The sequence below is a fragment of the Chrysemys picta genome, chromosome 1, assembly GCF_011386835.1.
Source record: "Chrysemys picta bellii isolate R12L10 chromosome 1, ASM1138683v2, whole genome shotgun sequence".
In the NCBI taxonomy this organism is placed as follows: domain Eukaryota; kingdom Metazoa; phylum Chordata; order Testudines; family Emydidae; genus Chrysemys; species Chrysemys picta.
In genome coordinates, this window is record NC_088791.1 from 169,725,621 (window position 1) to 169,738,853 (window position 13,233).

The following is a 13,233-nucleotide window of genomic DNA, read 5'->3' on the forward strand; positions in this document are numbered from 1 at the left end:
TTTAAACTAGGGCTGTCAAGCGATAAAAAAAATTTAATTGTGATTATGCAGTTAAAATTAATAGCAATAATCATGGGATTAATCGCGCTGTTAAACAATAATAGAATACTATTTATATAAATATTTTTGGATGTTTTCCACATTTTCAAATATATTAATTTCAATTACAACACCGAATACAAAGTGTACAATGCTTACTTTATATTTTTTATTATAAATACTTGCACTGTAAAAATAAAAAATAGTATTTTTCAGTTCACTTAATACAAGTACTTTAGTGCAATCTCTTTATCGTGAAAGTTGAATTTACAAATGTAGAATTATGTTAAAACAATAACTGCATTCAAAAATAAAACAATATAAAGCTTTAGAGCCTACAAGTCCACACAGTCCTACTTCTTGTTCAGCTAATCGTTCAGACAAACAAGTTTGTTTACATTTGCAGGAGATAATGCTGCCCGCTTCTTGTTTACAATATCACCTGAAAGTGAGAACAAGCGTTTACATGGCATTGTTGTAGCTGGTGTCGCAAGATATTTATGTGCCAGATGCGGTAAAGATTCTTATGTCCCTTCATGCTTCAACCACCATTCCATAGGACCTGCTTCCATGCTAATGATGGGTTCTGCTCGATAACGATCCAAAGCAGTGCAGACCAATGCATGTTCATTTTCATTATCTGAGTCAGGTGCCACCAGCAGAAAGTTGATTTTCTTTTTTGGTGGTTCGAGTTCTGTAATTTCTGCATTGGTGTGTTGCTCTTTTAAGACTTCTGAAAGCATGTTCCACACCTCGTTCCTCTCAGCTTTTGGAAAGCGCTTCAGATTCTTAAACCTTGGGTTGAGTGCTGTAGCTATCCTTAGAAATCTCACATTGGTACCTTCTTTCCATCTTGTCAAATCTGCAATGAAAATGTTCTGAAAACGAACAACATGCTGGGTCATCATCCGAGACTGTTATAACATGAAATACATGGCAGAATGCGGGTAAAACACAGAGTAGGAGACCTACAATTCTCCCCCAAGGAGTTCAGTCAGAAATTTAAGTAACACAGTATTTTTTTAACGAGCATCATCAGCATGGAAGCATGTCCTCTGGAATGATGACCAAAGCATGAAGGGGCATACAAATGTTTAGCACATCTGGCATGTAAATACCTTGCAATGCTGGCTACAAAAGTGCCATATGAACATCTGTTCTCACTTTCTGGTGACATTGTAAATAAGAAGCGGGCAGCATTATCTCCTGCAAATGTAAACAAACTTGTTTGTCTGAGCGTTTGGCTGAACAAGAAGTGGGACTGAGTGGACTTGTAGGCTCTAAAGTTTTACATTGTTTTGTTTTTGAGTGCAGTTGTGTAACAAAAAAAAATCTACATTTGTAAGTTGCGCTTTCACGATAAAGAGAGTGCACTATGGTACTTGTATGTGATGAATTGAAAAATACTATTTCTTTTATCATTTTTACTGTGCAAATATTTATAATAAAAATAATAAAGTGAATACTGTACACTTTGTATTCTGTGTTGTAATTGAAATCAATACATTTGAAAATGTAGAAAAACATCCAAAATATTTAATAAATTTCAATTGGTATTCTATTGTTTAACAGTGCGATTAAAATGGCGATTAATCGCGATTAAATTTTTTTTGTTTACTCTCAGTTAACTCACGTGATTATCAACAGCCCTAATTTAAACTAAACTAAATTGATGCTTTCATCAGCTTTGCAGCCTACTGATCACAAAGGTCCTCTCTGAATGCTGGCTGTGACCATGAGTTCTGTGGACTGAGTACAACCACTGGCCATGAGAGGAACCTGTTAAATGCTCTGGGTAAGTTTCCCAGGGCTGAAGAAGAGCTCAGTAGCTTGAAAGCTTGTCTCCCTCACCAGCAGAAGTTGGTCCAATAAATGATATTAGCTCACCCACCTCCTCTCTCTAATATCCTGGGACTGACATGGCGACAACAACACTGAGTAGCTATTTGCATTGCTGTAAAATCTATAGTGTATGTTGGACACTGTAGTATGTGAAGAAGCAGCAGTCTATGGAACTACCATTGTCCTCTGTGCACTTTCATTTCTGGTCTCAGCAAGCCCCTTAAGGTGAGTCAGGAGTTCAAGATTTGGCCATGGCTGCTTACATTAAGTCACACTTAACTTTCTGTAGCTGCTGCTGCTTCTTTTTCCCCCTCTTTTTTATTTTTATTTATATTTATTTTTTTTGGTCATAGGAGCTAAGAATTGTTTAGACGGAGGCTAAATTCAGCTCTGATATAAATGGGTGCACTTCAATAGGAGTTCTGCCTTCTGTGAATTAGGCCCCAGGTGTCTCAGCACCACTGTAAGATAAGGAAATATTATTCCCATTTTTCTCATGGGGAAGCAAGTGCAGAGGTTGTTCCTTGCCTAAACACACACAGGAAGTATGTGGCAAAGCTGGGAATAAAAACTCAAGTCTTGATTTCTCCCTCCCATGTCCTAACTCCTGTACACACTGATAGTTTGCAACTTTTTTAGATAGGTACAAACCTGTAGTCAAGTCACTAAGCACTGAAAGCAGAGAGCTGAAGTTACTTGAGAACTTGCAGTACCAGAGCATTAGGCACTAAATAGTTTGAGACAAACTCTTGAAAATAACACTTGTCTTTTCTTGTTTTTTAATATTCAAGTTCTGGATGTGCTTATTGCCACAAGCAACATGTCTGTGACTGAAAGGGACTCCCTGGACCTAACCTGCAACATCACAACAGACAGAAGTGGCATCTTCCAAGCTCAGGTGACGTGGTACTTCAGTGAGTCACCTGATGATACCTTGTCGGATGCCCAGGTTTTGTTGAGTGTGGACCGTGATTCTGTGGTCAGCGACTCTCCCCTCATCAGCCTGAGTCACGTGGATAGAAATTCCTATCACCTGCTGATGCGTGATGTGGGTGTGGAAGATTCTGGCTACTATTTCTGCCAAGCAGCTGTCTGGGTGCCACAGCACAATGGGAGCTGGCACAAAGTGGTGGAGAAGACATCTTCACCAGTCAGCGTGGTGGTGACAGCATTAGGTGAGTGGCTCCATCCTGAGGCTCAACAGATAATGAGCCATTCTTTTCCTGTGTTCAATTCCACTATAGAGTATGCAGGGCAAAGACATTACAGGGTCTGTTCTGGGCACCCCACTATCCTACTGACCACAGATATGGAAAAATGTTCCTGTTCCAGGGTCTTTTTATCCATGTCCCTTGCCATACAGATCCATTCACACCCACTCTTCTGGCCTCTGTTGCCATGTATTTTAGGAAAGAGGCATGCTGGAGATTTGGCAGGAGCCTAAAGGCCTTGTACTACAACCTACATAAACCGGTGAACTTTGGAGCTTCCACACCTTTGGTAGCCTGATAACAGTCCCTATAGGGACGGTTATATTTATTCTTTTATGACCGGTTGTTCCATAAGTGTGATGTAGTAATCTGTTCTGTAAAGGTTTTTATACTGCACTCATTGAATGCCTCAATATTCAGGCGGATGGTATTTGTTTGCAGGTGACCATTAATGTAAGTTTACCTGGACTAGCAGAATTTTCTATTCACTGTAAATAAGTTTTAAGATTTTAGAAATGAGTGAATTTTTCTAATTTAAACTTACAAATATACAAAGAATTGTCTCTTTGGCTGTACACAGGACTACCAAGCCAGGCAATCTTCGTACAGTAACTTCTTGTGGCTTCACTCACTAAATTTACGACTGGATTAGACACTTGTGGTTACTGACCTTATGTTTACTTTTTAGTGGCCTCCCCTATATTACTTTATTATAGAGACCCTTAATACCATATGACGGGTGGCCGACCTGTGGCTCCGGAGCCATATGCGGATCTTCAGAAGTTAGTATGCTGCTCCTTGTATAGGCACCGACTCCGGGGCTGGAGCTACAGGCGCCAACTTTCCAATGTGCTGGAGGGTGCTCACAGCTCAACCGCTGGCTCTGTCACAGACCCTGCCCCCATTCCACCCCTTCCCTGAGTTTGCCGTGCTCTCACTCCTCTCCCCCCAACCCCGCTGAGCCTCCTGCATGCCACGAAACAGCTGATCGGGAGGTAGTAGAGCGAGAGGAAGGCGCTGATCAGCGGGGCTGCTGGTGGGTGGGAGGTGGTCAGGGGTGGGGGGAAATTATGGGGGACTGCTGACGTATTACTGTGGCTCTTTGGCAATGTACATTGGTAAATTCTGGCTCCTTCTCAGGCTCAGGTTGGCCTCCCCTGGCATATGACATCAAGGGACTTGTTTTACAAGTCAAAGGTCATACCATGTATCACTTAGGAGTATGTCATGTCTTCCAGTTCAGATGGTATGTTAAAAATCCTTGAATTACATCTGTGATATCAGGTTTCAGAGTGGTAGCCGTGTTAGTCTGTATCAGCAAAAACAATGTGGAGTCCTTGTGGCACCTTAGAGACAAACAAATTTATTTGGACATAAGCTTTCATGGGCTAGAACCCACTTCATCAGATACACGAAGTGAAAAATACAGGAGCAGGTATAAATACATGAAAGGATGGGGGTTGCTTTACCAAGTGTGAGGTCAGTCTAACGAGATAAATCAACTAACAGCAGGATACCAAGGGTGGAAAAATAACTTTTGAAGTGGTAATGAGAGTGGCCCATTACAGACAGTTGACAAGAAGGTGCGAGTAACAGTAGGGAGAAATTAGTATTGGGGAAAATAGGTTTAGGTTTTGGAATGACCCAACCACTCCCAGTCTTTATTCAGGCCTAATCTGATGGTATCCACTTTGCAAATTAATTCCAGTTCTGCAGCTTCACGTTGGAGTCTGTTTTTGAAGTTTTTTTGTTGAAGAATTGCCACTTTTAGGTCTGTTATTGAATGACCAGAGAGATTGAAGTGTTCTCCTACTGGTTTTTGAATGTTATGATTCCTGATGTCAGATTTGTGTCCATTTATTCTTTTGTGTAGACACTGTCCGGTTTGGCCAATGTACATGGCAGAGGGGCTTTGCTGGCACATGGGGGCATATATCACATTGGTAGATGTGCAGGTGAACGAGCCCTGGATGGTGTGGCTGATGTGATTAGGTCCTATGATGGTGTCCCTTGAATAGATATGTGGACAGAGTTGGCACCGGGGTTTGTTGCAGGGTTTGGTTCCTGGGTTGGTGTTTTGTTGTGTGGTGTGTAGTTTGCTTCAGGTGGGGGGCTGTCTGTAGGTGAGGACTGGCCTGTCTCCCAAGGTCTGTGAGAGTGAGGGATTGTCCTTCAGGGTAGGGTGTAGATCCTTGATGATGTGCTGGAGAGGTTTTAGTTGGGGGCTATACGTGACGGCTAGTGGTGTTCTGTTACTTTCTTTGTTGGGCCTGTCTTGTAGTAGGTGAGTTCTGGGTACCTTTCTGGCTCTGTCAGTCTGTTTCTTCACTTCACCAGGTGGGTATTGCAGTTTTAAGAAGGCTTGATTACAAAACTTAAACTTAATTTCCCCAATACTAATTTCTCCCTACTGTTACTCACACCTTCTTGTCAACTGTCTGTAATGGGCCACTCTCCTACCACTTCAAAAGTTATTTTTCCTCCCTTGGTATCCTGCTGTTAATTGATTATCTTATTATCACACTTGGTAAAGCAACCCCCATCCTTTCATGTATTTATACCTGCTCCTGTATTTTTCACTTCATGCATCTGATGACGTGGGTTCTAGCCCACGAAAGCTTCTGCCCAAATAAATTTGTTAGTCTCTAAGGTGCCACAAGGACTCCTCATTATATGTGATATCAGTTAACTCTTGTGGACAGGATTATGATGTAGAATTATAGAAACTGGAGATAGAAAAGGACACAGTAGGCTCATCTAGCCCACCTCAGCAGCAAAAGCAGGACAGTATTCTCCCCACACTCAGAGGTGAATGTGTTACTAGATTGATATTCCATTGTGTCTTGCCTACACCAGAGATGGTGAGTTAACCAGCTTTTGCTCTGCATTACCCTGGCTGAACTCTTAAGCTTCAAAGATCCTGTTTTTATGCAAATATCCTGAGAAGTGAACAGTCACGCTGGAGTGATCCAGAAAACCAAACCTAAGCAGAATTTCTAAAGAGCTGTATTTTTCAGTTTGCCATGACATGTCAGTCTCTCTCAACGAATGATTAAAACAATTTCTTTATTTGACTTTTGCGTTTAAGATTTAAATTACTTTTGACAGCATTTCAAACCCGGCCGGGGGGGGACTTTCTACCCACTCTCTATGCTAAAATCCAGAAAGTACTGATTATCTTTGAGTTAAATGAGCCTAGTACCAGTTAGTGCCCAGGCTGGTGTGCAAGTTACCCCACTCCCCCCAGTTCTGCCAGTGCACTCAGTTGTGGCTTGAAGCTTCCTACTGTTCCAGTTCAGAGCCATTCCTGATCAGACACTGGCAGTAATGCCAAACTGTGGTGCCGGTCTGAGGATTAGAATGGAGGCCAACAAGCCTAAATTAGGGTCTGAACCCAGGTACTCAGAAGCGAATGGCCAAGTCACAAGGCTGACGGTCCCACTGAGACCCCTTTGGGTTACTCTTTATTTCCCATATGCATTGTAGGGAGAATAGACCTACTTTTTGGCATCTCCAAAACAGTAAATAGCCATTAACATTTTTAAAATGTTCCTAATGTGCTTTAAGAGATGGATGCCATTGCTATCCTGTGCTGGTGCCCTTCTTCCTTTCAAACCATCATCTGGCCATTCCCAACTTCCCGTTACATTTCTGGGCTTCAAAACCTGGCTGCAGAAGGTCACTTTGTCTCTGGTCTGAAGCATCGCTTAGGCTGGCGGAAATTTCCTGTCCTTTCTCTCACCGCCTAGCTGAGGTGCAGGAGTGTATAAAAGCTACTCCTCAGACGATACTGCTGCCTAGGGCTGTGAGGGGGTGGGAGAAGAGTTCTCAGCATGTGAGGTTCTAAACTGCATCCTAAACTCACCACTAACCCCCTCCTCCTTGATTGAAGTTCAGTGCTAACCTGGTATTAAGTCACTGAACTGTCAGTGAGGCTGTTCGTTGACAGCTGACAGAGTGGAGGAATGAGGCTTATCCAGGGAGCCTTTTATTCCTTTTAAATCCTCTGTCTGAGAGTGTCTGTCAGTGTGACGTGCCTAGCCGGAGTGGTGCTGTCAAAGCCAAAACTCTCCCTAGCAATCCTTCCTCCTCCTCAATAATAATAATAATTAATACTAATACCAAAGTGATTAGCTGAAAACTGTTTCTTTCAGCTCTTTTCTCATCCTGTTCCTGGCCTGAGAAGAACTTCAGCCTTCAAACTCTCCCATCTTTGTACCAAGCTGCTAAAGCAGTCACAGGATACAACCTCCTGTAGCTACCACTCTTGAATTGTAACCCCTCTGGCTTTGGAGGGGTCAGATTACTGCAGTATGGTTTGAGTAACTTGTCCTTCAGTTTCAAGTCTTGAAGACTATTGCTGTGTGTAAATAAGATGTGAGGAGTGGTCTAGCTGTCTAGGATCTGTGGGGATTTAGTTCTCTCAAGGATTGCGGTGCTGGGTCTCATGGCCTCCCACACAGACCTGTTATTTGACAGTGGAACCAGAATTCTGTGCATTATTTTTTTTAGGCCTTGTTTATACTGAGAATTTTAGGAAAATTTCCCACTGTTACTGGTGCTAGCAATCATGGAAGCAGTAGTGTAAACTAGTTTCTTGCATTTTTACCCTTGTCATCTAATCCTGTAAAAAACCAATGATTAAAACAACTGATGTCTAGTCTACACTAGTGCTCCCATGGTTGCTAGCACTGATGAAGCTGCACTAGTAATAACAACTGCAGGAGATTCCCTTAAGATTTCCAGTGTAGATGTAGCCAGATTAAGTGGAATTGTACTATCAAATGTTCACAGAGACTATTAGCGCACGCGGAGAGAAAAGGCGCTAGGGCTTATCTCCTAGCGTTTCCACTAACATGTTCTAGTGCCGTGTTTCAGAGGTGTCTACATTTTAGATGTGCATTTTCTTCTCTGTCCCAATTATAGACAATTACTGTTTCTGAGATTAATACATCAACCACAAGATAAAGGAATAAAGAATAAATTTGTTGAAAACAAAACAAAATGTTGGGATATTTAGTCAGGAAAGAGTAGGAAGTTTGGTGTTGTTTTTCAAGTAACATTAAAAAAAGTGATACAGGAAAAAGAAGTCTTTTCTTATTGGTAGAAAAGCACTTATTTCCATAACTAAAATTCAGTGTTGAGAGATTCTTACCATAGTATCTCAGTTCACAAGCCTGTAGTCTGCTGTCTCTGTAATCTAGTAGAGAACAAAGTTATGCAACCTTGTCTCATCATTTCCTGGGTCAGGACAACCATCTTTTCCAACCTTAGATTCAGCCGCTCAGCTCTTAAACTATGAACTTTGAGAGATTCCAGCTCCATACAAGTTGTACCACTTCACAGTTCAAACTCAAAATTGCTTTTGGTACATGCATCCTTGGTTGTCATGTTAACCAGCTAAACATTCTAGGATGCTTGTTGGAGTTAACCTTGACAAGGTGTTGGCGTTGTCCAGGGCCAAGGCAGGAGTTGGTACTGGGGATCTGTGGGGCGTGGGGACAGTAAGTGAGAAGGGGTGGTGTCTGGGGATGGCCGTTTTATCCTGGAGAGGAGATGGGGTGTCACTGGAGTCTCAACCGATCACTTTTCAACTTGAGAATGAAGAGTCCCAAGTTGTACACTCATCCTGAGCTCTCTTGGGAAACACAGAAGGTGATTTAAAATCTGAGCCTGAAACCTGCACAGTTGGATGTTGGAGAACAGGCCAGGGAAGGAAACGTTATTTCTCAGATGTCGCGTCATCTTGAGAGGCTTTGGACCTGATTTTCTGAAGTGCTGGACTCTGGTAACTCCAGCTAAAGTCCATGAGAGCTGAGAATCAAGCTCAATGAGTAAGTTGGATGCCTAAAATAAAAGGCCACTTATGAAAATGTTGGTCTCTGGGACTTGCCGATGGTCACACAAATCTATGGCAGAGCCAGAGTCCAGGTTCCCAATCCTCTGATTTTACAAATCTTCTATATTTAGCTCACATGCTTTTTATGTGTCATGTTTGATAGCTCCAGATATCAGGACTGCACTTGGTTTTCACTGTTACCTCGGTGTTTCCTTTTTACTTGCTACTTTTAACATGTTTTCTTGGCTTTCTTCCCACTTTCCCAATTCCCTTGCAGAGCTGGATTACCAGATAGTTCTGAATGCTTCTAAAACACCTAAATTTTCAGATGACCCCACAGAACTGGAGTGCAGGATCATGAATGCACAGAACACAGAAGCAAACCTACGTTTTACGGTCTCCTGGTACTACAGAATGCGCCTGCGCAGTGACGCTGTTGTGACAGATGAACTTCTTGCCACTATGGATGCAGACTGGACGTTGCTGGTTGGGGATAAGAGCAGAGAGAGGACCCAGAATGGGGAAATTATTTTCTCTAAACAGGCCGTGGATACTTTCAGTTTACGAATCCAGTGGACTTCTGAAGCAGACAGAGGGGATTATTACTGTGTCGTCTCTGCCTGGAGCTGGCACCACAACAACAGCTGGGTAAAGAGCAAGGATGTGACTTCCATGTCAGTCAGTGTTTTCTGGGCTACCCAAGGTAAGTACTTCACACTTACTGGTTTAAATCTCTTGCTGCTGGTAGCTGCTGATTTCTTAGCTTTCTCTTATATAGCACCTGTCATCCAGAAGTATTCCAGTGGGCTTTGGAAGCTACGTGTATATATACATTTAGGATTTGTTTCATCCACTACAGAATTGTAGCCCCTTCTGGAGTGAAAGGGAGCAACTACTTAATGGTACTAACAGTATCATGTAATGTTTTGGAAAGGAAGTGAAGAATAACACTGTATCCATCAAACTGCAGTGGGAATTTAGGAAGGCAGAATGTAACTTTTAGAACTGGAATCAGGCCAGGGCACTGGGGTTATTGTGCCTTCTATTAAGAAAAATGTCATGGTACACAAAGCTCAAGCGGTCAAGATCTTTATCTCCCACGTAAAGATTTTTCCAGGATGCATCTTATTGCCAACAACTGGGACATTCTCTTTGCCTCTGTAATGCCTTTATTGTTAAGCCGGTAACCTGTGCTTGGTACTTTGTAAGGCCCAAAATGAAGGCCGTCCATGCCTTGACAAGCTTACCGCCTGGAAGCTGTAGTCTTCTCCCTCCCATCCTTTACCTGTAGGTGCTGGCTTTAAGAAGGCACCACAGAGAAACTTGCAGGCATGCAAGGAACTGGCTTTTGAAAAATAATGGCTAAGTGTGAGAGCCATACAGTGTTGGAATCCCATTTAGAGCTGGTTTGCTGGAAGGAGGGTAACTATGGATGGGCAAGACTTCGACCGTTCATCACTGAGGCCCCATCTACACAGGGGCTAAAAAAAATTACCTCAACCAATTCTCAAAACCAGTTTAAAATGGGTTCAGACTGACTCTGTCTAGCTGGGTACTTTTGGGTTGGTCCAAAATATGTTTAAAACAGAGTTTAACAACAGTGTTCCAATTTAGATGTAGGGTCACTGAGTGGGGGATTAGACTAGAACATAGCATTTAGGCAAAAGGCTTTTATAAACTTTCTCTTTGTTTAATGTGCATCTTCCAAAATATATTTGCTTAAACAGTCTGATCCCCTCCACCCTTGATTGCCAAAGCCATGTCTAAAACCCAGCTAGCTTGAACCAGTTTAAAACGGCTCAGGTCACAGCCTCAGACTAGAGAGGGACCAAAGGGAATCCCTACAGTGATTCAGTTCCAGCAAAGAGAAGATCTGTAAGAATCATGCATAACGTTCAAAGCACGATTTGTAACTTGGCCTGGGAATGGAGAGGTGTAATCCCTGCAAGATCAAACAAGTTACCATGTTTCTCTGAAGCTTGCTTCTCCAGCAGTGATGTGATCTCATTCATAGGAAAGACCTCACATGGCAGTTAGTCCAATCATTAATATGGCAGGCACTCCGTCTGATCACTAGTAGGTGCAAACAGAAATACCAAGCACCATGCTAATAGAAATATCTGATGAAGAGAACCTGCTTTTGTGGTACAAGGGATGTTGCCCCCAGGAAACTAAGCTGTATGCCACAACATGCAGCGTGTATGTGTGCTGTGTATAACAGTCTTCTGTTCAGCTGGGGCAACCTGGAGCTATGAGATGTCTTTGCCCATGTTAATTTCTGTGGAAAAAAATGTGGCAGGTGTAAATATTCCTGTTCTGGTACTCTTCCAAAATTTCTGCTAGTTTCACAATATTAACTGATATGCAAGTGTAACTATTGTAGCCCAAGTGCCAGAAGGTTTTCTAAAAAAGACATTTACTGGAAAGGAGTGGGGCACTTGCTGACATGAAAGACAACTCTCTCTCTCTACACATGTGTGCGCGCGCGCACACACACACACACACAACCTGTGTAGTGAGAAAATGAGAAATCTGGTGTGAACATATTAGGACTGACTTACTCCATCCACACTTACTTTTCAGCAATTTGGCTAAAACCTTCTTATCCTTCTCCCCCACCCAATCAGTTTTGCAAGCAGCAAGGTTCTTCCCTCCTCCCTACCCCAAAGCTCCAGGACCTGATGGTCACCAACATTGTAGCCAGCAGCCACGAAAGAGTTAAGCTGCTGCATGCTTTTCTGTTCCTTGTGCTAATTGGTTTAACAAGAATCTTTGGTGATTTTGAGTTCCTGACTGCTCCCAAGCCTAATAACAAGAGAGCAACCTGCCTCCCGTGTGCTTGCCTAAGGAGAGAACCTTTTGCATGTCCCCTTGGAAGCCAAAAGTTGGCCTGTTCTAAATACAGCTTGTGCCTCCCACTGAGATTTTTCTGAGATTCTCTCATGGTTAGCAATGCTACACTGGTGCTAGTACAACACTGAGAGAATTTGAGAGACACCACAGTTTGGGAAAGACCAGTGTCCGTCCATGCTTTACAGAAAGGAGGGAAGACTTTGTACTGCATTCATTGATCCATTGGGATACATAGGTGTTCAGTTGCTTGCTGAAACGTAAAAGCCACGTGTAGAGATTGAGGACTCTTCTTCTGGCTTGTCTTATGCAGTAACTGTCTTGTTTGTCCATTAATGTGCAATTGTTAATCTACCTTGTTCATTCTCAGGAGACCGATATAGCTTAAAGGCTTTTCTGCTTGCTCAGCTTTGCAAATAGAGCCAGTCATTAAGATACGTCATGACTGGTTTCTGACTGGTTTCTGACGTAGTCTGTGTAAAGTTCTTCTCTTTGTTTTGAAGGCATCTTGGCTAGATCTAACTTCACTTCACTTTTGTTTATTTTTTTATTTCAACACCGAACATAACTTTTATGTAAACAAACGAACAAAAGTGCTACTAATGGTACTTGAGGTTATTTAATACCAAAGAAATCTGACAGTGAGATATACTGCTTTCATCACAGATGCTTGCATATAAAACAAAGTTGTCTGCTTGCATGGAGATTCCAGGTGGTTTGGATCTCATGCCTGCTGTTGAATTTGGGTTTGCAGCACTGTATGGGAATGTTCGAATGAGAGAGAACTTCTCCTTTCAATTATATTGCTCTTTAGACATCCACACATTCTACAAACACTACCGGGCTTTGTAAAACCCTCCATTTCTTATACAAAATCTAAATATTTGGCCTAAAATTAGTTGATTTTTCTTGGCCTGAAGTCCCATGCAGCGATCACCCTGGTTTACATTGTGAGCAGAAGCTGCATGATTCTTGTGCTTCAGAAATAACTGAAAATAGAAGTGAAAAGAAATTGTGACCCTTTCACAGCTCTTCTTGATACTTGCTAGTGTAGGACAGATTCATGAGAATTAAGAGTTGATACTCTTCACTTATAGACTGTGCATTGGAGATGCTTGTATAGTGATTACCCTTACTTTTAACCTTCCAATTTGCCTTAGATAACAGTACTTTGGTGTTTGCAGCACTACCTAGAGGGGGACAGTGCAAATATTGAGGTAGTGTTACTTAAGGCAACTGAAAAGATTTTAAAGGTAACTGCATTAAACGCCAGTCCTGTCAGAACATCTGTTCTAGCCACAATCTCCCTTTTTTCTGTTTTTGTCAGGGTGGGGATTGGTGGAAAAGTGCATTTTTTTTTCTCTTTGTTTCTAAACTCTCCCTCCCTTATAACCATCTGTCTTTTCAGTGATTGTCATTATGGCCACATTTTGAATTGATAATTCTCTTTGA

At 42.1% G+C, this 13,233-nt stretch overlaps 1 protein-coding gene across 4 annotated transcripts in view; it reads left to right on the top strand.

Annotated features, from left to right (window-relative positions):
* PTGFRN (prostaglandin F2 receptor inhibitor) overlaps positions 1 to 13,233 on the top strand; it is a 144,702-nt gene that overhangs the window by 91,741 nt on the left and 39,728 nt on the right. For all 4 annotated transcript variants that reach the window (XM_065575230.1, XM_065575221.1, XM_005310169.4 and 1 more), the window contains 2 exons: positions 2,673 to 3,056; positions 9,209 to 9,634. In XM_065575230.1, the coding sequence (XP_065431302.1) occupies positions 2,673 to 3,056; positions 9,209 to 9,634 (810 nt within the window). The remainder of the gene's footprint in view (positions 1 to 2,672; positions 3,057 to 9,208; positions 9,635 to 13,233) is intronic.